This window comes from Drosophila arizonae, chromosome 2 (genome assembly GCF_054131065.1).
Source record: "Drosophila arizonae isolate 15081-1271.41 chromosome 2, UAZ_ARI_1.0, whole genome shotgun sequence".
Taxonomy (NCBI): domain Eukaryota; kingdom Metazoa; phylum Arthropoda; class Insecta; order Diptera; family Drosophilidae; genus Drosophila; species Drosophila arizonae.
Window position 1 is genome coordinate 18,978,229 of NC_142922.1, and position 24,671 is coordinate 19,002,899.

The 24,671-nt window shown below is 39.6% G+C and overlaps 2 protein-coding genes, 2 long non-coding RNA genes and 1 pseudogene across 12 annotated transcripts; 4 read left to right on the forward strand and 1 right to left on the reverse strand.

Annotated features, from left to right (window-relative positions):
* Positions 1-14,466: 14,466 nt before the first annotated feature.
* LOC149270500 (uncharacterized) lies at positions 14,467-15,884 on the reverse strand. 2 transcript variants are annotated; one of them, XR_016271632.1, is made up of 3 exons: positions 15,870-15,884; positions 14,790-15,347; positions 14,467-14,687 (listed from the first exon to the last, which is right to left on the reverse strand). It is a non-coding gene; the product is annotated as an uncharacterized LOC149270500 (long non-coding RNA). The 2 variants fall into 2 exon arrangements; XR_016271631.1 differs by lacking the exon at positions 15,870-15,884 and adding an exon at positions 15,820-15,834.
* Positions 15,658-17,817, forward strand: LOC149270501 (uncharacterized). 8 transcript variants are annotated; one of them, XR_016271626.1, is made up of 4 exons: positions 15,678-16,721; positions 17,235-17,374; positions 17,454-17,542; positions 17,596-17,817. It is a non-coding gene; the product is annotated as an uncharacterized LOC149270501 (long non-coding RNA). The 8 variants fall into 8 exon arrangements; XR_016271628.1 differs by having other exon boundaries at positions 15,690-16,721; positions 17,290-17,374; positions 17,523-17,542; XR_016271625.1 differs by having other exon boundaries at positions 15,691-16,721; positions 17,290-17,374.
* Positions 17,818-20,506: 2,689 nt separating this feature from the next.
* LOC149270502 (calmodulin) lies at positions 20,507-21,166 on the forward strand. Its single transcript, XM_089469654.1, has one exon. It carries the CDS (start codon positions 20,666-20,668, stop codon positions 21,164-21,166), a length of 501 nt encoding a protein of 166 aa, XP_089325780.1. The 5' UTR covers positions 20,507-20,665.
* A 141-nt stretch (positions 21,167-21,307) lies between these two features.
* Positions 21,308-21,844, forward strand: LOC149270503 (calmodulin-related protein 97A-like). Its single transcript, XM_089469662.1, has one exon. The coding sequence runs from the start codon at positions 21,309-21,311 to the stop codon at positions 21,756-21,758; it is 450 nt and encodes a 149-aa protein (XP_089325788.1). The 5' UTR covers position 21,308; the 3' UTR covers positions 21,759-21,844.
* Positions 21,845-22,913: 1,069 nt separating this feature from the next.
* Positions 22,914-23,831, forward strand: LOC149270504 (neo-calmodulin pseudogene; annotated as a pseudogene).
* The last annotated feature ends 840 nt before the right edge of the window (positions 23,832-24,671 follow it).

Here is a 24,671-nt window from a genome sequence, read left to right on the forward strand (position 1 = left end):
AACCGAAATTTAATTAATGCGTTTCCTTCGTGTTTTCGCATATTCATGTTACTAGCACTTTGTTTCGTTCGCTGCGAGCCAGAAAAAAATAAATAAAAATCTGAGCCAGCTTCACACGTATGTACACATGGATGTGTGTGTGTCTGTGTGAGTGTGTGGCACGTTTTGATCATTAGCCTGGGTGTGTAGGTGTTATAAATATGCGTTAAACTGCGCTAATATGCACGGCAATGACAACCCCACACACGAGCTGCCAGAAAGGGGATATTATGTAGATGTTGCACACAATTTATGGCGGCCACCCGAGACAGCAGGACAATCAACAGCCATGGTCAAATTCCAGTTCAAGGATAAGGGCGCGGCGGCCTGTTGGTGGCGTAAATGCTGGTAAGCGGACCCGTCTTAAAGTTGTTTTATGGCTGATAAATATGGCTGCTTTATGACTCCGTTTTTGCTGCACTTTCAATTACAAACACTCGCTCGAAGCCCGGGCCACTTTTTACTTTGCAACCTGCATAAATTATGCCACAGAAAGTGCCCACAATTATTTATTATGTCACAAAACGAGTTTCGTGTTGAAAGCTTGTCAGCCAAAGAAGAAGAAAAAAACACAAGAAAAAAAAATATATATAAATAAAAGAGGAAAACGAATAAAAGGCTTAAACACGCCGTCCCTGCTAATATTTCAAATAAATTTATACAAAAAGGCAAGAGCGAACAAGAAATGGCAGCAAAAGCCACAAACGACCCGTTTAACTTGGCCTTCAAGCATCATTTGTCAGGCGTAAATTTCATGGCCCTTTAAGCGCGAGCTTCCTCTGAATTCGGTTGGCACTCATCGCCCGCTGTCATATGCGAGGCAGCTTGAGATTTCTGCTGATTAGCGTACAGCCAGGCACATGTGCAGCCCGGGCAGCGCACGTCAACCTTCAACCGCGAGCCATCAACTGAGCGACTGACGACTGACAGCGACTGACGGCAACTGACATTGATTGGTTCGTGGCAAAGAGCAATCTAAACCAATTCACGTTCAAGTGGTCGCGTTTGCTGCTTGGCAAATTATATGTAGTCCTTAGTCTTTGCTTAGCTGATCTACCTTGGATTTAGTTGGATAACATAGCGACTTTTCAGGCACTTGAATGTTTGTTCAATTTATAAATATTTGTTCTTCATATATATTTTGCTTTGTTTATATGAAAGAGAAATATCAATAGGGAAATATGGACTTATCATATCAGATATATATATTTTTAACTGAAAAAGAAATTTTGGCATGCCTCAATGTGAGTCTATTTTTATTATAGGTAGGCAATTTCCATTCAACGCCTGTATACATTATCTTACCATTATTACTGTACGACGAGGGCATTCAAGTCTCGTTGCGAGTGTTCTTTGTGGCTTCCATTTGATGCTTGCGGTTGACATTTGAACATTTTGTTGTTGCTCTTACTATTCCGCTTTAGTGCTTACATTGTCCGAGTCGTTTTGATTTTCATTTGACAGTCGACGCGGCTCAGACGTCGTATACGTAATCTGGCCGCGCTCGAATGTATGCTTTGTTTTTTTTTCTGCCTTCCTTTTCCGGATGAGAGGCGTGTTGACTTAATCAAAATGCCAACTGCCACACGTGGCTGGGATTTTGCTTTAGTTTCTCTTTGGTTGGCCATAAAGTGCACACGTGCATAGACTAAGCGTCGCCGATAAAAACAAAGACGGAGACAGATAGAGAGTGAGTGAGTGTGTGAGAGAGAGAGAGAGAGAGGGCGGAAGAGCAGGATACGAGATGGAGTGAGAAATTGAGAACTTCAATTCAGCTTCAGAGTGTTTAGCATTTTCGAGCAATTTGCATAAATTTGTAGTTTTACTTGCGAGTTGCCAATCTGCCAATCTGGCAATCTCTCAATTTGGCTCTCTCAGAAATGTGCTGCTCGCTCTGGCTTCGGCTATTTGTGCTCTTAGCGGGCAGTGCAATTAATGGAAGACCTCTTAAAGCAGCTGCTCTACATACACATGACTTTTAATGAATTTATGCATCTTGTATTTGCCAGCTGACGGCTCAATTTATGGGCATCGACTGCACTTAAAGCCATTTTCCATAACCAACTTTCCTTTTAGCCCTCCTCCGCACAGCCCCTTTCCCTGCCCGCACCACACTCAGCTCACAGCTCACAGCTCTCAGTGCACAGCGTCCAGCTGACCTCATAAATAAGCAGGGGCCATGCAATTATGCGCTTGAGCTGTCATTGCCCGCTGCCCGTTGGTGTGAAAATTGCATATTGGCATAAATTAATCAGCTAGCTGCAGCACCAGCTGGCCCTGATTGGACTCGATTGGGCCAACTATTCAATTGACTGACGGCCTGCGGGCGGCCAATACATACATATACATAACTGAGTGAGTGTTGTGTGTGTGTGTGTGTGTGCAGCTCAATCCATTTACCTATGCATAAAAGAAATTTCAAGCCAGCTGCCAGTTTGAGCCAGTTGGCTTACACTTTAAACTGATTTAAATAGTTAATTTTCATTCAGCTAACAGCAGTTGGCAGCTGAGCAATTTGTAGTACTTAATCAGGCTTTGAATAAATTGAAAGTGTATTCAGAATTGTCATATTCCGTTATTTATTAGCTTAACTATGCAGCATCATTCGCTTGAATGGAGTTAACGATAGCAAAATCTTTCAGTTTCAGACCAGCCTTAGTGTCTCTTGTCTCCTTCAAGCTCTAAGCAAGAGAGATAGAGAGGTGTAATAGCGTGCGCCTTGTTCCGTTTTAAGCCCAAGACAAACAATTTGCACAACACTTTATGCAGCAGCTCAGCAAAAAGCCACAGCTAAATGAGTTATTGCTGCAGTTGCTGGCCTTTGGTGTGATGCATTTACTTGTGGGTTCAGTTTAATTGATTTGCCTTAAGGCTCAACTGAACTTGAGGCAAAGGCTAGGATAAAAAGAGAAAAATCACAGTGTAGCCCAGCTGAAAAGGAAACTGCAGACAATTAAGCAAACGTAGCAAGCAGAACGCAAGATGACGAAGGATGGGGCTCTGTTGCAAGTGGCAAGTGGCAAGTGGCAAGTGGCAGGAGGCAGTGAGAATTGCTGTGAGAACTGTAGCAATTACTTACTCGAAATCTGTTGGCCTGGTCTCAGCCTGGCTGTGTCTCGACTCGTGCGGCGTGAAAGTGAAATGCTTTTTGCCAAGGACTTTTATTGTTGCGGTTAGGATTGCAGCCCGGCTCTCCAGCCACGCCCTTTGCCTCAACGATTGCAGCGCAAAGGGCAAAAGGAATTGTGTCAAGCGTTGAGCCAGCCAGCGCACTGATTTGATTACAAATTGCAAGCAGCCGGGCAATATTTATTTTGAGCCGCTCCTAATTAAATTATTAGACAACGCTCAATTTCATTAAAGCGTCCTGCATTCAACTGGCACGCAACACTGTGGCAGTGCACCGTGGCAGCAACAAAAGTCGGCTGACAATGTGGGAGAAATTAATTGCAATTGCGACCAAATTGGATAACCGCAAATAAATTCGCGTAATGGCTGACATTTTATTGCCGTCTGAGGCAGTGCGCGTTTCATAGGCGATTTTAAACGCGTCGAATACGTGACATGCACAGCAAGCGAGAAACGCGAAGGGAAACTGGGCAATGAGTGATGTGCAGATAATGAAAGAGGCGAAGAGAGCGGGAGAGACAAAATTAAGAGGAGCAAAAAGCGAAAGTAAAAATTTAAGGTGAGAGAATGAAAGGCAGAAACACTTGAAGCTCAAAAGGAGAATAAATAAAGGTGAAAGAGAAGCTAAAGCAATAGCAAATAAAGGTGAAAGAGAAGTTAAAGCAAAAGCAAATATAGGTGAAAGAGAAGTTAAAGCTAAATCAATTCCGTAGAAAAGTAGCTTAAGCTTAAATTTGCGTAAGATCTGGATGACTAGGAAGGAATCAAAGAATTCAAGTACTTGAAAATTGCAAAGCTGAAGCAGAAAACATTTATATGAATGGAAGTAGAGAAGAAGAAAGCTTGAGCAAGGCTAACTCAACGGGAAATAAATCATAAGCAATGGAAATGTTTTTGAGCTATAGCTTTATCATTGAAATATATATTTGTTTGTTTTTGCGCTATTGCTCATTGAAGCTAAAATAAATTTCAAATTTGTGTATATTAACATTTGTTGCGTTTTCTCACGTTTTCCTTTTCTTTTCTTTTTTGCTGCAGTTGCTAGGCGAATCCCTAAAGATTTTACAAGCTATTTATGTAAGCGATTTAGCAGGAATTTCTATCGCATTTCAAAATTGTTGCATGCCGCGCGCAGGAGGCGGGTACGGCGAGTACGGCGGGTACGGCGGGTCGACTGCAGCTGTTGCCACTCAGGTTGGCTCAGCAGCAACCATCTTCTGCACGCTGTAAGCGCTGTCCACCGTCTGGCAATCACTCAAAGTTGTCCGCATTTGCATAAACACTTCTAATCCTAATGCCCAGCAGATTGCTGCTGCAGCAGGAGCAGCAGTGTGCTCCAAGCTACTTACAGTCAATTGACCCGCAGCCCATGACTCTATCGCACTGAAGCGACAACGCTACAAGACCCAGCAGCACTTGACAGCAGCAGCAGGAGGCGTAAGAGGAGGAGCAACAGGAGTAGCCGGCAACCAATTGATGTTGCTTGGGTGGGAGGCTTTTGCTTTCGCTTTGGCTTTGCCTGGTTTCCTCTTGCTTTTGCAGCACTCTGCTACGATTACATCAAACAAACTCGGGGCCATTGCCAACTCCTATGTCACTCAAAGCATCGCGCATTATTGCCGTTTGTCTGGGCCACAAGACTAGAATTCCAACAGCTGCCAACAGCAACAGCAACAGCAGGAGTAGCAACTGCCGCAGGAGTATTTAGGCCGTCAATCTGTCAATCTGTCAATCTGTCAGCCACGTGTCGTTTTAGCTGATGATTTTCAGCAATAATTTGTATACAATTCGCTCCAGAAATTTCTTGAGGGGTTTAGATCATTTGCAAAATATATGTAAAGTTTAAGAAATTAGCATGATTAAAAAAAAAAAAAAGATATTAATTCGGTTCGTTTCCAGCTGTGAAAATATTTTATTTTCAAAGCTCATTTGAGCATGATTTTTATTCAGTTTGCCCTGTAATACAGGGTATCTTCGAGTATATCAAAGCCAACAACATGTTCCACTTTCATATATGTATAATGCTCTCTTTATTTTGTCTTCACAAAAAACTGCAGTTTATTCATGAACTAAAAATTCGTTTAGCTGAAAGTTGTTATTTTTCGTGTGGTACATGCATTTCGTTGCTTCCCGTTAAATCCCCCCCCCCCATGCAAAGCATCCCCTATTGTCCTTGTAAAAGTTTATCGCACAAAAAAAAAAAAAAAAAAAAAAAAAATTCCTGATTAACTTTGGTAAACTGCCATCGTTGCAATCGCATAGAGCATACCCTGCAGAAGAAGGTCTGATGGGTTAACTCAATCCATAAATATATAACTTTAATTTTTTTATTGTAGACAATTAAAATTTATTGTAAAAAATATAGAATTGTTTTAAAAGTGAAAAAAAATTTTTTCTATGCTATCTTTAAATTTTTTAATACATATATATCTGTAAACTTTTATTTTAGCTCAATTTTATTTTTACTATTTTATTAATTACTATATTTCAATGCATTGCTCATGAGGAATAATCAAATGGATATTAAATGTACATACATACATATATTTATATATTTTAAATAAATTTAGTGCTAGTTGAATAATGTTCTACAGTTCTATTTTTTATACTACACTTCTATTTTTTTATAGTTCATCTGCAGTTGGTTTTGGCCAAGTTTCCACAATAACTTTTTCTATATAAATATAGTTATATATATATATATATATATATTTTTTTTTTTTTTTTGGTTTTTAATATTCTCTCTACTTAAAGTTTGCAATATAATTCTAGTTGGTTCTTGAAACTCTGCGTAGCTCCATTGAAATTATAATTCACTTGGAGTGCTCGGCTGGGAGAGCTGCTCGCCCCACTAGTCGCCCCCCGCTGGCTATCACAGCTGTGCCCCGTCCATTGGCTCCCCGACTCGTCAAACGAACTGACGCACTTTGCATAAATTTGAGCTTGAAGCATTGCACTTGCTTGACACATTTTGTTTGGAGTTCAGCTCCCCCATCCCCCTCCCCCCTTTCCTCCCACTCGTACCCCTTTTTCCACTTTGTTGTTGTTCATTTGTGAAACAGACAAAAAAGTATAAAAGAGAAGCAAGAGAAGATGAAGAAAACTTTTGTCTCTGGCGCAACAATTTACCGCTAAGAGCTCAACAGTGTAACACTGGTTTTTCACTTTTCACTAAGTACCAGGTTAGTGTAACACATAAAGAACGCAGCCACAACCCCAAAGGAAATCTAGATGCCGTTATAGAAGAGGGGGCGGGGGGGCACGCTTCCGGAAGGGCCGCCAAGCAATCTGCGCAAGTTTTGTTGCCGTCTTTTGTGCAACGTGCGAAGTTTGTCACTCTGTCAAAGAAATGTTAACTCTCTGTCTGTGTTATGCACTCGCCCTGTAATCCATATCCAGCCAGGTGCGCCAAGGGTCGTGGCTGGCGCCTAGCTGTCGTGTCAACACAAGTTTTGCATTTTGCAATGTGTTTCTCTTTTGTTATTCCTCTTCCTCCCTCTTTCTCTCTCTCTCTCTCTCTCTCTCTCTATCTCTCTCACTCTGTTTGTCTTCCCTGCACCTCATACGTCCTTTAAGTACTTAAATTAGTTTTCATAGTTTGGCGCCATTTGGCGAACAGAAACTCTGTTTTCACTCCGTTTCCCCCTCCCTTTGTCAGCTTTTCCCATGCAGCGTGTAAATTAATTTTTTTCTTCCTTTTTTCGCGTTCGTTGTTTATAAAATTGCCGCTGAGGTGCGCGAAAAGTTTTGGCATTTTATGTTGGCTGATTTTATTAAAATTTACAGCCAGTTGCAGTTGCAATTTACCGCATGAAGTTCATATTACTTGAGCTAAAAGGAAGTGAAACCAAGCTGGTTAGATTGCACAGAGATACAACTGAAAATTTCTTTGTTGGAATTAAGTTGGGATAGGGCATTATAATCTGGCTATATATGGTTAAAGTGAATCTGAAACTGATCTTGACATCAAATTATCAATGACAGAAGAGTTATAGAAGTTGATAAATACTAATTAATTAATTTAATAATTATTTTAATACAAATATAAATTTAATTAATTTTTATTTTTTTGTAGTTCATTTAGCTGGCCCTTTCAAATCGGTTTTTCGTTTACATATATAAATTTTGAAGTCTAATTTTAATATTAATAATGAATAAATAATAATTATTTTTATCAAATATGCCTTCCTCTCTTAATATAAAATATGAATTTCAGATACTCCTATAAAAATTGGATTCAAGTGAAACAATTTTGGTTTATTTTATCAGTCAGTCTATCAAGGCTCTTAAGCACATCGAATGTTTACTTTTTTTTTTTTAATATTGCAGATATTTATTGACTTTGAGTTAGATTTTTTGACTGACAAAGGCCTTTGAAAAAGTTGGCTGTTTCATATATTTTATAAAGCATCCAATTTGTTATTCAATTTAATTTGCTTTAAAGCTCAAAACTCATTTCGTTTTCGCTTAGTTTTAAATATTTGATGAATACAGCGAATTGGCATTGCACTGAAATGTGTTTGTTTTGTTTGGCTAGAAATAAAATAAAATTGGCTAGAAATGTGTCAGTGCTTCGTAAGGGTTTAATAAATTTGGTATCTTTTCTTAGTGTTTTATTTGCATATAGCTGATATATGGATATTTCTCATTCGGTTCCAGTTGGCTTCGCTTTAATGCCACTGGTGCTGAAATTTCAAACAATTGCTTGATGCAAAACAGTTATTCATATGCGATGCACACACACACACAGACACGCATATGCGCTTACTGTGTGAATGGCTCCAGTTGGAATTGCATTTGTGCATTTCCGGTCAGCGCACGGATGTTCCGGTGATCAATTTTCAAATACGCTGTGTCAGTTCGCTGGTTGGTCACTTGGTCTGTTGTTCATTTAGAAAGCGCCAGCTCAAATCGGAGGCTGCTAAAAGGAGAGGATACTGTGTGTGTGTGTGTGGGGAGTGCTGCTGGTGTAATCGACCTGTAGCCCGCTTGGTAGCCCAATGCAGAAATTGAATACAAATTCACAGTTTTTACATATTTGCTTACAGCTTTTTCTCTATCTCTCTCTATCGCTCACACACTCTCTCTCTCTCTCTCTCTCTCACACACGCCGACAAATAGTTGTGGTTTTTGTTTACTATTTGCAAGAAAATTTTAAGCACACTTTTCTTTTTTTTTTACCTTTCCATCCTTGCCTGCAATTTGTGTGGCTAACAATTTTTGGCTAGTGCAATTTGTAGCTGAAATTTCTATCCCGTTGCTTATCCTTTTTTCCGCTTTGGACCAGCAGCTATCTATCGTATATATTCATCGAATCGAGTTAGGGCAGCAACGTCAGCTATAAAAACTGTTTGCAGCAACTAAAATAAATGCAGCCAGCTCGCAGGCAGCCTGTAAACAAATGGCAGGACACCAGGGCAGACAGGATGCGGCTGCCTGGCGCCTTTAAGTAGTCAATTCCGCACAATTTCTGACAATTTCCGCACGCAGCTGTCGACAGTTTTCGCAAACTAAATTCGGAGTAGTCTCAATTAATGAGATTAATTAGCAGCTAATCAAATTTGCAACTACACAGCTTGGCAGCTGCCATTGATGTGTGCCTGCCACACCCCTTTTGTCTACCTCCCTAGTGCCACACAAAAGTTGGCCACGTCAAGCCTGTCTGTCTGGATGTCTGGCTGTCTCTCTGTCAGCCCTCGTCTTGGCAAGGCATGGCGTGGATGCCTTGATGCCTGCAAATTGCTTGGCGCAATCTAATTAGCTTCATTTGGTTAGCTACTCTTAGTTGCTTTTAGCATGTTTTCAGGTTTTTTTTTTTTTTTTTTTTTTTTTTTTTTTTTGGACTGGCCAAAATTAATTGAGATTCTTCACAGAGGCCTTCAGGCGATACACTCAACTGCACACAAGCGTTTTTCAAATACTTTAAGTTAGTTACTTATTATCTATTATTATTACTTTACAACGCGTCTCAATTGTTTCGATTTTCTATTACTTTGCTGGTTTGGTTTTTGATTGGTAATCATATTGGCATTTAATTCAAGAAAATTAGTTTTTCCTTTGCTTGTTCATATTATGTATACGTCACGTTGCCGGACGCTATTTAATCTTTCACTAGCAGCCCGTGCAATTTTAATTCAAACAAGCTTAATTGACACCACACACACACACGCACACCCGCACACACACACTCGCACACATCGATAGAGCACTTAGGTATCTGTCTGGACACACTCTCCAATTTGCAGCGTACAAATTGCAATTTGCCAGCGACGCGTCGCATCGCGTCGCCTTTCGCCGCGGCTGATTAGTTGCGGCGCCTTGAGTTGTGGCCGGGCTGCCAGTTGGCCAAGTTAGTTGCAGCTGTGGCTGGGCCAGTGCCTGCTTTACTTTTACTTATTTATGGCCAAAGTCCATGGCAAACAGACAGCTTAGCTCAAGACCGAGCTGGACTTGGACATGGAGCACATTCAGTCACAGTCTCGCTTTCCACACAGACACGCATGCAGCTTTATCTTTGTAATGGAAAATGATGTCATCAGCAGCCAGGCAGCTGGAGAGAGCAGCGCTACTTTGGCTTATGCTGTCTTCCTCTTGAATTTATGGCTGCCCACACTTTATCTTCCTCTCGTTTCGGTTTTGCTGTCCGATTTGTCAACGCTGTGTTTATTTTTCTATCTCGATTTTTAATAGAATATCGAGCGTTTTCCTTGTCGACGATGAGTTTATATCATTTGACAGCTGAGCCCGTCAAGGGTATTACCGAAACTGAAATAAGTTTCCACTTTATTTATTTGTTTTTCCATCCATAATGTTTGCTGTTCAATTGCCTTGCAAGTTGCAGCTGACAGCTGACAGGCGTAACGCATTATGAAGCTGATAATTAATTATTTCAGCTTAAGTGGCAGCATTCAATTGTCAACCAGACAATGCAATTAAGCTGTTAAATTATTTAACGCATCACTTAATTGTAATTTCTTTTTTTCGCATTGCGCATTATGCATCTGTGTCAATTATTCTTTTTGAGAAATCTCTTTCACGAATCATATTTGCATTTAATATGCAAGCTTAGTTAAGGAACAACAAAATGTTAATGAAATCTGAATTTTATTATAGTATTCTTTTTTATCTCTTCTTTTTTTTTTTTTTATTATATGAGATATTATAGATTATTATAGCAAAGGTACAAAATATACAATATACAAAATATAAAAAAATATTTAAAAAATTTTATAAAAATAATTAACAAGCTAAACATAGATCTATAATGTATATAATGTATATACTGTAAGCATAGTCTGCCTGAAGGCCTTTGTTGCTCTGGCTTAAAACTTTTTATTTAGAATTTAATTCATTGTAACAATAAATAAATAAATAAAACATTATATAGGCTTACTGAAACTCCTTCTTAAATTTGATTCTTATTTGATTTGAAAGGTAACTATATAGTATATACTAAATCAATCAATATGTTGTCTTTTCAGCTAGCTGGAAACCTATTTCATCTTCGTTGACTAAAAACAAATCGCTTTAGGTTTAGCTGAAGGTACTTGAATACCTCAGCATTACCGCAAGAATCCTAAAAGATTTTCTGATTACATTTTTGGATACAATTTTTTTGCGGCGGGATTTCACTTTAACTGAATGCGTGACTTCTTAACGAGCCAACATTTTATGACACATTTTTGTTCGTTTTTGCAGCAAAACGCTGACAATTCAATTGAAATGCAGCATCGAGGCCGGCTGAAAAAATGGTGAGCTGCAATTTTGCAGCGATGTCATCGAAATCCCTGTTGCCTGCCTCCCGCTTTCAACCATCCAACTGAAAAAAAAGAACGAAATTAAAACAAGCTACGGGACTTGAATACGTAGTACGAGGGGCATTTCAGCAGTTGCTGAAAAAAAGGAGCAGCAGAAACAAATGCAAATACTCGAGTGTATGGCAATGTAAAACAGAAGCTGAGCCACCGTCCAGCATCCAAGCCCATCATCGTCCTGTTTCATCTGCTCCGCTGCAGGAAGACAATGAAATGGCAAACAACAAAAAATAAGTGAAATAAGTGCCGACAGAGAGCGCGAGGGCGTAGCACTTGGACTACTCAGACTAAAAAAAGAGAGAGGAGTACAGCACAACAAAAAGGTGAAGCGAGGGGGAAATGTTCTGCAGATATGTGTCATAAAAAAAGATGACGAAATTTGCAGAAATGGAAATGGATTGGACAGGATAATATGGATGAGCCAAGAATACACCAAATAATTCAGCAAAAAATGAAGATATTTCTAAAGGAGTTAGTTAGAGAAGAAATATTAGTTAGCATCCACTTTTTTTGTTTTTAATACTTCAAATAAAAATTTACAAAATTTAAAATTATTTAAAAATTTTCTAAACGCTTCAATTGAAGTATTTTTACAATAGACTCAATAGACAATAATATTAGTATTTTTATATATTCATTTTCATTAGTTAAATTTAATAATATAGCACATCTCTCAGTTTAGTATCCTCACCTGAAATCGGAAATTTTAGCCACTTGTTTTTTATTTGGTTGGCACAAATTGAATTACAATTTTGCCATATTTCGTTTCTCACTGCGTGGATCTGAAACAATGTGGGTGTATAAATATCTGAATGCTCGAAACATGACAAGCAACTACGGCGAATGCAATATTGATGGACAGCAAGTGGTGCACGCGGCTGACGGCGGGTGGCGGTGTAAACAAGGCCCAACGGGCCGCAAACACGCTGCGTATGAGTGATATTTTGTGTGCTGGCCGCATGAAGGGTCAAGCGGGTAGGTTGCATACTTACGCTGCACTCTGTGCATAACTATGAATACTCAATTAACAGTAGCTGCAGGTGAAGGCTCATTATGAAAATAAATGTAAGGGAACGGACATAATGTGCAAGACTCGTGCATAATTCTGAATTCTGTGCTGCAGCACGAAGTCGCCCTATGAAGCGCAGCAGACAAGCATTATTCATGGCATCACAACGCTGACTGGCAGGTGAGGCATGACAGGTGTGTGCTGTTGCATCAACATTTTACTGCTAATTGACACCATGATGGGCATTGGAGTTGTGTTATTCCTTTTTTAAGCTCGTTGTGCAGAATGCAGCCGATTTTCTATTCGATTTAGTGAATTTAAGAAACAAATCAGGCGATAAATCCGAGTCGCACTTTTATCTTACCTGAATGCTATTTATCTCTCCCCCACTCTCCTTTCTCTCTCTCTTGTTAGGTGATGCGGGCCTCACAGCTGAGGCGCAATTCTCTACACTTTGGCGCAGTTTTTGTTGTATTTTTTGTTGCGTTTCCTGCCGGTTCGGTCCAAGCCCCTTATCATTTATCAGAGCACGGAAAAGATCAAAAGCAGCCATCAAAAGCAGCGAATGCCAAGTATGAGGAAACTGAATAGAAGAGGAGTAGTCAGAGATTGTAAAAAAAAATCTGTGAGAGAGAGAGGGAGAGAGATGGAGGGAGTTTTAGCCAGCTGAACTTTAAGCGCAGTTCATGCTATGTGGGTCGATTGTGATTGTGGCTTGGCTGGCTTTCGGGTGGTCTCTGCTGTCTTGCCATTTGTTGGAAATGAAACTAATTTCGTTGATTGTGACGGCAAAGCATTGCACAGGAATTGACAGTTGATATATGGGCACAGCGGGCAGCATGGCATCCTTGACAATTGGCTCACTTGGATGGTATAAAGAAAAAAAAAAATGACTTGATAAATTACACTAAGAGAAATACCAACAACTAATGCCCTGGAATAGAAGAAATAGTGCATGATATAAAGGGACATGAGGGGAAAATGCAATGAAAATGATAAAAAATTGAAAAAAAAGAAAGTAATAATAATAAATATATGTATAAATAGATGCAGAAGATAGATGGGAGAGATTCAGGAGCATGAAGGACAAGTGATGAAAGCTGTACTAATTGAAATATATTGCAGAACTTAGGGTAAGTAGAATGAACTAAAGTCACAGCTCAATGATTGTAACAGAGTTTCTATAAAATTTAAATTATAAAATTAGAATTTAAATAAAAAAGTTGCACAAAAGAATAACTTGAGTTGCACCTGCTGTTATCGGCCCTCAGTTTATCATTTGTTGAAGAGTTTTCCTGCAACTTTCATTAGTTGCAACTCGCAAAGTCAGTTCATCTTTTGTTTGCCCCATTCAGTGTCTTATTAAAAGTAATTTCATTATTATATTTTCACTCATTTTTCTTAATGCCATTTCCATATCTCTCCTATGCAGCAATGCCCCCAGTGCACAGTCTATCTATCGCCGCTAAGCCGGAAGCTTTAAGTCTTTGCAAAACTTTTAGTCAGCCGACCTGAAACCAATCGGCCAACACTTTCACCTGCCCTGTCCCGCAGCCTCTCCAGTACGCTTTGTGCTGTCCTAGCCTCAGCCTGTCAGCATCCCTCATAGCTTAACTGGCCAGGTCCACTGCTCTTTCCGTTTATGACATTTTATTATACCAATTAGACTGAGGCGCCATCGCCTTGGGCCTGCCCATTGTTTTCATTCGCATTGTTCGCTTTGGGCTATTTCTTTTTCATTTTTTCTACTATTTTATTTATTTTCCTTCTGTTTTTTGCATTTCTCACTTTTTCACACCTGTTTTACCTGATGACTGCTCGGAATTTATGGCTCTCGATTGTGTTTTAACATTTATTCATGCGCAGAGGAAGCCGCTTCAGCAATAGCAACCTTTGTTCCGTTACAGTGCTGCCCATTTTTTTTTTGCTGTAAACACTCCATTTGCAGCACGGTCCTCAAAAGTGCAACACTTGCCAGCAGCTGCTGTTGCTGCAATTGTTGTTCTCGTTGACACCTTGTTGCTGCTGCTTGGCGCACGAGTGGCATTTGTTGTTGTTGTTGCATGTATTGTTGTTTAACACTATGTGATAATTGCGAACACTTCAATTGCAACAGCATGTTGTTGCCAACTAACAACTGCACTTCCTGCACTTCCCAGCAACAAATTGCATTTTATGACTTTAAATTTGCACCTGCTAAAAGCCATAGCCAAAGCCAAATCTGAAATGAAAGCCCAAGGAATTCCAGTAATGTATACAAATACATATATGTATATGTATATGCCAGCCTAAGCCGTTTATCAATAGTACCGAGAGGCACTGAGAGAGACAATAAGCAAGCGCACAGCTGGAAATGCTGGAAATGAAATCTCTTGAATAAGCAAAACAGCCAAAAGCTAACACAAATTCAGGCAAACACACAAAATCAGAGAGAGAAATTCAGATCATTGTCTGTAACGTTCAAATGAACTCTGATTAGATAGCAAGCAATACGTTTATTAATTACATTCACGTGAAGATTGATTTGAAAAATTGTGCAAATATAAATTTAATAACTGTCCATATCATGTCCCTCAACGTTTTATTTCTCACTAATTCGTCCAATTCATTGAGCTCATCCTGTGGTTCTAGGAACGTGGGCAGTTGCTTCTTCATCGCTGGACATGACGATGAGGAACTGAGTTTGATGCCGCAATCTATAAATAAGATTGTATATTTATATATTGGTATATTTATAGATTGGTATATTTATATATTGGTATATTGATATATTTATATGTTTAGGTCAGTAGACTAACCTGCTGTGGTCTGCTGTTGATAGGACCATAGCACTAGCAGTAAAAATGTTGTCAATAAAATGCGATGCATGGCCATTCGCTCTTCTAACTATTTGCCGATATCTAAGCACAGCTTATTATATATATATATTTAGGGCCAGCTGGATACACTGCTAATTATATGGCTTTAGTTATGCTTCAGTTTGATAAAACGGCGTTTTTCTTGAGGCTCTGCCGTGGTGTTCCATTTACAACAGTGCCTCAAAGCAGTAGTGTTAATTGCAAAGTATCATTGTGTTTGCTCGCAGGAAATCAAAGTTGACTCCAGTTGCCTCTTGTTTTTTTGTTTTTGTTTTGTTGTAGCTGTTGCTATTCATTGTTGTGCTGGCTTTTGTGTTGATTTTCCAGTCAGTCGCATTTTAGCCTTTTGCAATTTGAGTTATGAAAAAGCGTTGCCTTTCGATCCATTTTTCGTTTTGCTTTGTTCAAGTCTTTAATTGTGCAGGGCAAAGCGGAACGAAGGCTAACTTCGCTACAGCTGGCAGCACTGGCTAAGACCTGATACTCGATAGATAAGAACTAAAAAAAAAAAAATTATAAAAGTATTGTACATTTATAGTGAAAAAAAATAACAAAATATTTTTAATGAGCGATTTACATAAAACATTTTGTTTTTATAAATAAATAAAAAATGTAAATAAATAAATAAATAAAAAATAATAATAACAATCAACAGATTGAAATTATTTCTCATATAAAAACTTCTCAATAATAATAATAATAATAATAAAAATAATAATAATAATAATAATAAAAAAAAAAAAAAAAAAAAAAATAATAATAATAATAATAATAATAATAATAATAATAATAATAATAATAATAGTAATAATAATAATAAAAACAAATATATTCTTATTTCAATTTATAAACTTAATACAAAAAAAAGTAATTAAATATATTTTTCAAGTGCAACAAATTTTATTTAGTACTAAACGATTGATAAATGAAACTTGATTGTCAAAGTTTAAATTGAGCACTCAAAACTTACACTCAATACTTTTACAGGGTATAATGCTTGAGGGGTATATACAAACATACATAACTGTGGAATTTTTTTTCCTAAAATGTTCCTTTATTGCTGTTGTTGCTTTTCTCTTATTGTTGTTTGACTTGTGTGTGTGTGTGTGTGTGTGTGTGTGTGTGTGTGTGTGTGTGTGTGTGTGTGTGTGTGTGTGTGTGTGTGTGTGTGTGTGTGTGTGTGTGTGTGTGTGTGTTTATGTGTGTGTGTGTGTGTATGATGCCTTTTTGCATTGTATGCACTTCACATGAGCCAGCAGCAATTCCTCATTTGCATTTCTGGCGGTGTTTTCCATTTGGTTTATTGCGAATTTTATTGTTTTGCGGTGTTTTATGGAACAGCGTAGTGTGTAAATATTTTTACAGAGCAGCTGCCGCCGACCATTTCTGCTGGTTCTTCTACTCGACTGCCGTTTAAACATGCAGAAAAGTGCAATATTTGCTTGGCTATTTCAATTAGCGCCTGGTCTGATGATGTTGTTGTTGCTTTTGCTGTTGCTGTTGGCCTGTTGAAAAATTCAATTAAAATGCTTGGCTGCATACTTTTGGCTAGCATTGTCTGACGAAGTTTGCGGCATTTGCTAAATAGCATGCTTAAATTTTATTAATTTTAAACAAAACTCATTTACACAGCCCAAGCTGCGACTGGCCTATTAAGAAAAAACTTTGCTCAACACAAAGCCTGTAAAAATAATGTGCTAAATGAGGAACGCTTCACGCTGGGGGCTTGCTTAGGTTAGGGCGGCGTGGGCGTGGTGTTTGTACCAAATACAAATAAAATTAAATGAACTCAAAACAAATACCCAACTCTGGTGTCCAGCTTGTAAAGCGTTCAACATTCGGCGTTCAGTGCTTAGAGCTGAGCGTTGACTGGTAAATAAAAAACAAAAAACAAAAACAAAAAAAAACGAAAAGAATATATATATAATTAAAAACTAATTAAATGGCCATGTCGAGCTGTTGCTGCTGCAGTAAAACTTAATTAACTAAATGCCGGGCGGCAACAAAAACTAAAACAATAATAATAACTCCCAGTAAACTTTGGCCATGGCATCTGGCGTCTGCAGTGTGCATGTGTGTGTCTGTGTGTGTGCGCGCGCACGGCTCATGGGGCGTATGAGTAATTTAATCATCTTGTTGGCATGACCAAAGCTTTTGTTGTCATCCACAAATGCAATTTGTGTCATAAGCAAACAAGAATCTTACATGGCCGAAAGGACCCATATACAAAGTCAACAAAACTTTGCTGCGTGTGTATGAGTGTGTATATGTATTTTGGTTTTTAGAATTAACAAAGCCCGAGAGCAAGCGAGCTAGCTAATTGAGCTGTTTACCAATGCGAGCAAGCGTATATACATATAAAATAAATAACAAACATTTTTGCAGCTTTAAATGGATTAAATTTTTTATTTATATATTCAAATAATACGAAATTCCTTAGTCTCATATAGCTCACAGCTAATTGGCATGACTATACCCCTTCTTCCTATTCTTGGTTTTATTTTCTGCATGTATTTTTACAGAAGGTAATTTAATAATAAATTGATTCGCCACATTTGCTAGCCAAATAAAACTAAATACATTAATTTATATTAACTCATAAAGTTTCTTTCAAATTGGAAATATGAGAGCTAAAAATTCTTTGTTTACTTTCATTTTCCTGCTGTTGGTCAGCTTCCAACGGATTTCGGGCGGTAAGCTCTATTTGGCAATTGATCTGAATCTTTATTCAAGCTCTTCTTGATAGAAAAGTCCTACTGGGAGACGCTGAAGAAATGGGCCCTGAATGGTGATCAATACCGATTGAATACGGAGAGATTCACCAACGTGATATCACTAAAGATGATATCAACCACAAGGAGGGCAAAATTTAAAAATATTCTCGAATTGCACAGTCGTTAAAACTGAACCCTTTAATAAATCGAAGAGTCCCTTAAGTCACCCAGACTTGAGTGCAACAGCTGGCTTACTTCTCTGTTTGTTTTTTTTTTTCTTCTTCTTTATTTTTTATGGTGCCTGAGTTTAGGTTTAAACACTGCTATTGACTACATATTTGTTTTGGCACTTCGGGCTGGCTTGTGTATCCTGGCACTATTCCGCATCAAAGTGCCTGGCAAAGAGTTGAAACTCATTGAGATTGACTTGCATTGTTGCTGGGCGTGGCAGGATTTCGCCATTTCCTTTGCTTTACCAGGCTTTGCTTTGGTCTCGAAGTCTGGTGCGAGCCATTTAGAATGTTTGATCGGGGGCTGGGCTAACACGTTGCTGGTGCTTGTGTGTGTGTGTGTGTGTGTGTGCTATGCACACAGACAGACTGCAAAAAGAAAAGCCAAATGCCAAAGAAAGCAGAGCTTCACTTGCCTCGCTGCCCTTAATGAAAATCGGCAGCTGCTGCTTCAGTGGCAAAAGGCAGATTAACAAACCAAATATGGCAACAGCTTGGCCAAAAGCATGTGCAACCGCTGCCAGGCAAAGAGGCATTTACATGCCTCAACAACAGCACAATACATGCCACACACACACACACACACACACACACACACACACACACACACACACACACACACACACACACACACACAGAAGCACACTTAAAATGAGGCACAAAAACGCATATTGAAAACGCTCTGGCGCCCAGTGGCCTCATCTCTTCTCCTTCTCCTTCTGCTCCGCAGGCGTCGCTTTGCTTCCTGGCATTACTTTGCCGACCCACTGACAATGACTGACCCGACATCATAGCAGCCAATGGGCAGCTCTGTGGCCATGCCCACTCAATTGTTGCCGGGTGCCGCATTGTGTGGCCGAGCGTTGCTTTCATATGCTTAATTGAAATCGGCATTGAATGCAATCGAGCAGCGCGAATCCACTGCAGCCAGCTGACAACGGGTGGTGGGTGCTAGCGGGGGTTATACATAGTATAACAAAAATAGAAAACCGCCAACGTAGCCACAATCCACTTAACCAACTGCACTGAAATTGAATTTGTCAATCAGTGCGAATGATTCTATTCATACCCTCAGGTTGTGCATTGCAGCGATAATGAAGGTGCTTACGTTTAATCCCTCGAGAGCCTTCATTACTCTTAATACAATGAAGCAAGTTTTGCACGCTTCTTTTTTCAGAAACTTGGCTAATTTGCACGCGGAATATTCATGGTATAATCTAATTTACAGATTTTATTATAAGGGAATACAAAATAAAGTAAAGCTTTAAATGCCATCAGATTTTTGTTTAGTTCTTAAAAATCTAGAGTTCTTAAAAATCTCTAGGCATGAGCAAATACTAAGAACATAAACGAGAAATAATTTTATTGTGTTAACAACAAAGATCGCTAAATATTATGTGGAATTGAATGAAAATATGTCAAAAAGGAAACAGAGCTCTGCTTCGCATAGACAGAGTCTGTGTACAGTGAAATTGGTTCGAATTCAGTTGCTGAAGTGCGACACACTCTCTCTTTCTCTCTCACTCTCACTATCTCACTCTCTTGATGGGTGTGCCTACACCTGCTCATGATAAAAGCAAGAGGTTTTACAATACCGATACAAACAATCTGCTCACACGTGCCACGTCTGCTCCGTCTCCTGCTCTCCATTGCTTACATTTTACCATTATATCCTGATATCCCATTTTTAATGATAATATAAATGTATACATTCACTCAATATCAATAATTGCTCATAACTCTCTATGATCTTGATTTTACTAGTCCCCCATTGAATAGGCAAAGATCTGCTTCTCTGCATTACTTACATTTTACCATTATACATATATTCACTCAATACTCTTTAAGTTTCTGGGCTCTTCAATTCTCTGTCTTTGCTTCCTCTCTCGTTTGCAGTTTAGGCACAATTTTTTCTACGCAATTTTCTCCCCCAAATATGCCTTGGTCAGTTGCTTTCCTAATTACATTTTTAATTAAAAATGTTTGGCTATTTTCCGACAGGTATTCGCTACCTGCTCGATTACGTGCCGCCTTCTAGCTGCATGTAATGGTGTTTTTTCGTGGTCTTCTTGTTTCTGCTATTGGGTCCAATGAGTAAAATCCAAATTGCACAATTTACATAACTTCTGGCTGCAAATGACTTTCGGCTTGTCTCCAGCTGGAATGCAATGTGCACTCACAACTATGCAAAATTCAAACTGTTGCTAATGGAAAGTCACCTGTATAGGTGGCCACACGATGGCCATTGTCAAAATTTCAGTGCATAGCTTATGAATGAGCTTTGGTCTCGGCCCCAACACCAGCAATGGCACAACAGAGAGTCGAGAGTCGAGAGTCGAGGGTCGAGAGGGTCGAGAGGGTGACAGTCGGCATGTGCCAAGGGCAACAGCTTACCAAGGCCCTCGCTTGCCCATAATCGGGGCATAATCAGGCAGCACAGCCAACAACAACAGCAGCAACAACACACCAAGCACAACAACAAGCAGCTCTGATGGGATTGCGTGGTTTCATTTGCATATGTTCTTCGGACAGCAGAGGTAAACGATTATTTATAATAGAAGTCCTGCAAGGTAAACTGGACAAATATTTATATGTATGAACTATGGCTATGGCTATGTCGACATGTGCCCAACCTAGATCTAGTTTAGCTTCGCAAATTGCTTTATGGTTAGTTAATAATTGCTCTTAACTCTCCCGTGCTCTTGCTCTTACTATTCCCCCTTTAAGTAGGCCACGACCTAAGTCTCAATTGATTTCTGTTTATATTCATGTTTACACAGTTTCAGTGCAAAAAGAATTCACAATTTATTTTAGCCAAATTTTAGAGGTAGTATTCTATTATAAGTGACACCTTTTTGGAGACCCGTTCAAGATGGAAATGGACTTTGATTTTGCCACGCCGCCGCCCGAGGAGCGCATCATACGGACGCACAGTCTGAACCAGGAGCAGGAGGCCGACCTGACGCTGGCGTTCTCACTGTTCGATACCAATAACACGGGGATAATACCCATGAAGCAGCTGAAGGACATAATGCATGCTGTGGCCCACAATCCACCTGAGCATGAGCTGCAGGACTATTACAATGAATACGATCCCGATGGCACGGATGAGCTCTACCTGAGCGACTTTCTGCACATCATGTCCGTGCGCTACGAGGGCCAGACGCCGGAGGATGAGGTTATACTGGCATTCAAGGTCTTCGACAGAGAGGGTAACGGCTGGATACACGAGAACGAGTTCAAGCACATAATGAGCGCATATGGCGATGAGATGGATGAGGACGACCTGGACCAGATTGTGTTGGATGCCAATTCGAATACCGAGGGCAACATTATTTACAGGGACTTCGTCACCATGATGAGTGAACGTTAGAGCTGAGCAGGCGGTGCGAAGCAGTTTTCCCTATTTGAAAATTCGAAATCATTCCATACAGTCAATAGTCACTCATACATTTGGATACAACGTGCCCTATTTAAAAATACGAAATTGCTAGTCCTTACGATTAGATCCGACAATGAATCCAGATCTGACTGAGGAGCAAATTGCCGAATACAAAGAGGCGTTCGCCCTCTTTGACAAGAGCAACACGGGCATGATCAGCGTTCGTGAGCTGGGCAATCTGATGCGTTCGCTCGGACAGAATCCCACTGATGCCGAGTTGAGGGATCTGGTCAATGAGGTGGACACCACTGGCAATGGCTCAATTGAGTTCGTTGAGTTCTGCAATTTGATGTCGAAGCAGTCGGTGGACAGCGATGCCGACGAGGAGCTCCGCGAGGCATTTAAGATCTTTGACAAGGACGAGGACGGTTTCATATCTCCAGCCGAGCTGCGCTTTGTGATGGTCAATTTGGGCGAGAAGCTAACCGACGAGGAAATCGACGACATGATACGTGAGGCAGACTTCGATGGCGATGGCAAAATCAACTACGAAGAGTTCGTCTATATGATAACTCAAAAGTAAAATCTTTCTAGCAAATCGTTTTTTACTTCATCTTTTTCTAAAACCAATTACGAAAATTTCTTAAATTAAAATTACTATTGCAAATATGGCACGCTCTCTCTCTCTCTCCTATTTGAGTGTGTGTGTGTGTGCTTGACCTCGTTGTGTAGTACGCAATGCTTATTATACTCTGAGCCCACTGAGTAAATAGAGTATGTTTGTATGCATAGAATATAGATTCACGGGCTCTCCTGGTCGAGCAGGCTGGACTACAGTTCTTATTTGTTTACCTATGCGATGATCACTTCAGTGATATGAATATATGCAATTTAATATGAAAATTCGTATGGGATGGAAGAGCCAGAAATTGAAGTAGATAATGCAGAATTCCTAGTCCTTAAGGCAATTATAGAAGCAACAGTTGTCTATACCATTTAATAATTTGCAATATTAATATACATAAGCTATTTAGCATATCAACATTTCAATATCAAGCATATATATTCCTGAGCAGCGTATGTATGTATATCTACTTGCATGTGTGTCTGTATATCTGCCTCTTTATCTGTCTCTTCGCGTCTCTGTCTGCCTGCTTAACAAAGGCAAGGGACGCAGAAGAGCAACAGAAGATCGTTTAAGTTGTCTGCATTAGTCATTCGGTGTTTATATTTACATAAAAAGAAGCTAGAAAGCAGCAGAGAGTGCTCTCATTGGTCAATTGAAGCTCAACAGACACGATCTCTACTTGGCGTCGGGCCCAGCATTTGAGAGCGACTTCGTGTTTGACTCAAAGTCGCCCCATATAAAGGTCAGCAGCTGAGGCATTTCGTCAGTTCGTTCCAGGCCTGGTGGGCGTAGGTCGTGCAGTGCAGCAAAGTGAAGTGAAGTGAGTGCAAATATTTAATGATCGCTCAGCGAAGAATTAAGAGGAAATACTAATACTTGGAAGCAATACTTGTAGCAAATATTTTAAGCCTGTTTCAGCTTATGCTTTTATGCACAATCCAATTTCTTTCGGAGCTTTACAGCTGGCAACACTGAGTATAGGGGACTGAGTTGGCGAAGAGAATCTGTGCAGCTGATTTGATATATCAAATATAATATAATTCGATTACTACTCAAATCTTTCAATAGAACAAGCTCTAGTAAATTACGAAATTAATGCTAGTTGCGTAACTATCCAACAATGAATCCAGCGGACCTAACTGAAGAGCAAATTGCAGACTTTAAAGAGGCTTTTCTTCTGTTCGATAAAGAAAATTCTGGCGTGATTAACTCTCGGCAATTGGGAAATTTAATGCGATCACTCGGCCAAAATCCCACCGATATTGAACTGAAGGATATGTTGAACGATGTTGATGTCACTGGCAAGGAGCAAATCGACTTTGATAAATTCTGTAGCCTCATGTGCAGACATGCGCAGGATAATGATTTAGACGAGGAGTTCCGGGAGGCATTCTTGATCTTTGACAGAAATGAGGATGGTTTTATATGTGCAGCCGAGTTGCGCTTTGTGATGGCCAATTTGGGCGAAAAGTTAACCGACGAGGAGATTGATGATATGATACGAGAGGCCGACTTCGATGGCGATGGCAAAATCGACTACGAAGAGTTCGTCTATATGATATCACCGAAATAACAGCTGCCTTGCGAAATATTTATTTCTCAGATGATACATTCGTTCCCAATTAGGCAGTCTCAAATGAAAGCACTAAGTAAATTAACTGAACCGAACATGCCTTAGTCTGCGGTTTCTTTGATGATTCCTCAGCCGAAGTTCAAAGAGCCTAACCACATTGTCATGAGCAATATTAGTTAACTGGAACTCGAGTGCACTCAGCCAGGTTGTCTTTGGGCTTGGCTTGGCTTCACTCCATTGTTAGCTCGCTTTTGCGTAAATTTCATGTTTCACTTCTTGTGGTCGAGAACTGGGAGAGACTTTTCACGCAAGTCCAAAAACTCGATGCCATGTGCTATATGTGGTCGGGCTGGCACCTTTGTGGCCTGCGAGCAATTTTCCTGTTGCTTGTATTCAATTTACCTATGCGTCAAAATTAAATTCTACCCTGGCTGCCGTCGTGGCTGAGTCGACTATTCGCAGTGGGCTTCAGCCTGCAACTTTTTTTTTTCTCAATTTTTAGGGCAGAGCACGGCAGCTCTGACTGGCCGTCTGGTTTGCTGCTATTTTTGCATATTGTTTAACAAAATGCCAGCTCTGCTTAATTGGAATTCCAAGAACATTGAAACTGTAATCGATGCACTTTGCGTGTAAAGTGTCCAAAATAAGAAAAAAAAAACTCAAAGCCCAAAAACAATATAAAAGAAAATTTCAGATTTCAATTTCAGATGCAACATCAATAAGCACTTCTGCTAGACCATAAATATAATATGCACACAAAGAGAAAGAAAGAGAGAGAGAGAGAGAGATAGAGGGAGAGAGAGAGGGAGAGAGAGAGACAGAGCTGTAAAGACAGGACGACATGCAGACTGCAGTTAGGGAATGCGGACTATATCTCGACAGACAGAGGCTCTGGGGCTCAGCATGACAACAGATGCCATTTGTGGGGGTCCATCTACTGGCAAAGGAAATTGAATTTCTATGTGTGTGTGTGTGTGTGTGTGTGTGTGTGTGTGTGTGTGTGTGTGTGTACGTGTGTACGTGTGTGTGTGATGGTGTAGATGTTTATTAGTTGTTGTAGCTGGTTCTGTCAGAGCATTCCAATGATAAAGGATGACAGCCCCAGCATGGGGTCATTATATTTTGACATTAATGAGATGCAATGGAAATCGAGCATACAGTTGAAAATTAAGTCCAGGATATAAGTTGGAATGCATTTGCAATTTAAATTAAAAATGAAAGTCATTTCTCATTTATTTCTACAAAAATTGCAAACATTTTTAATGAACCATTCAAAGTATGTCTTCGTTATTAAA

Bases quoted from the DNA above. Each gene is read 5' to 3' on its own strand.
- LOC149270503 (XM_089469662.1), top strand. From the start codon at position 21,309: ATGAATCCAGATCTGACTGAGGAGCAAATTGCCGAATACAAAGAGGCG.
- LOC149270502 (XM_089469654.1), top strand. From the start codon at position 20,666: ATGGAAATGGACTTTGATTTTGCCACGCCGCCGCCCGAGGAGCGCATC.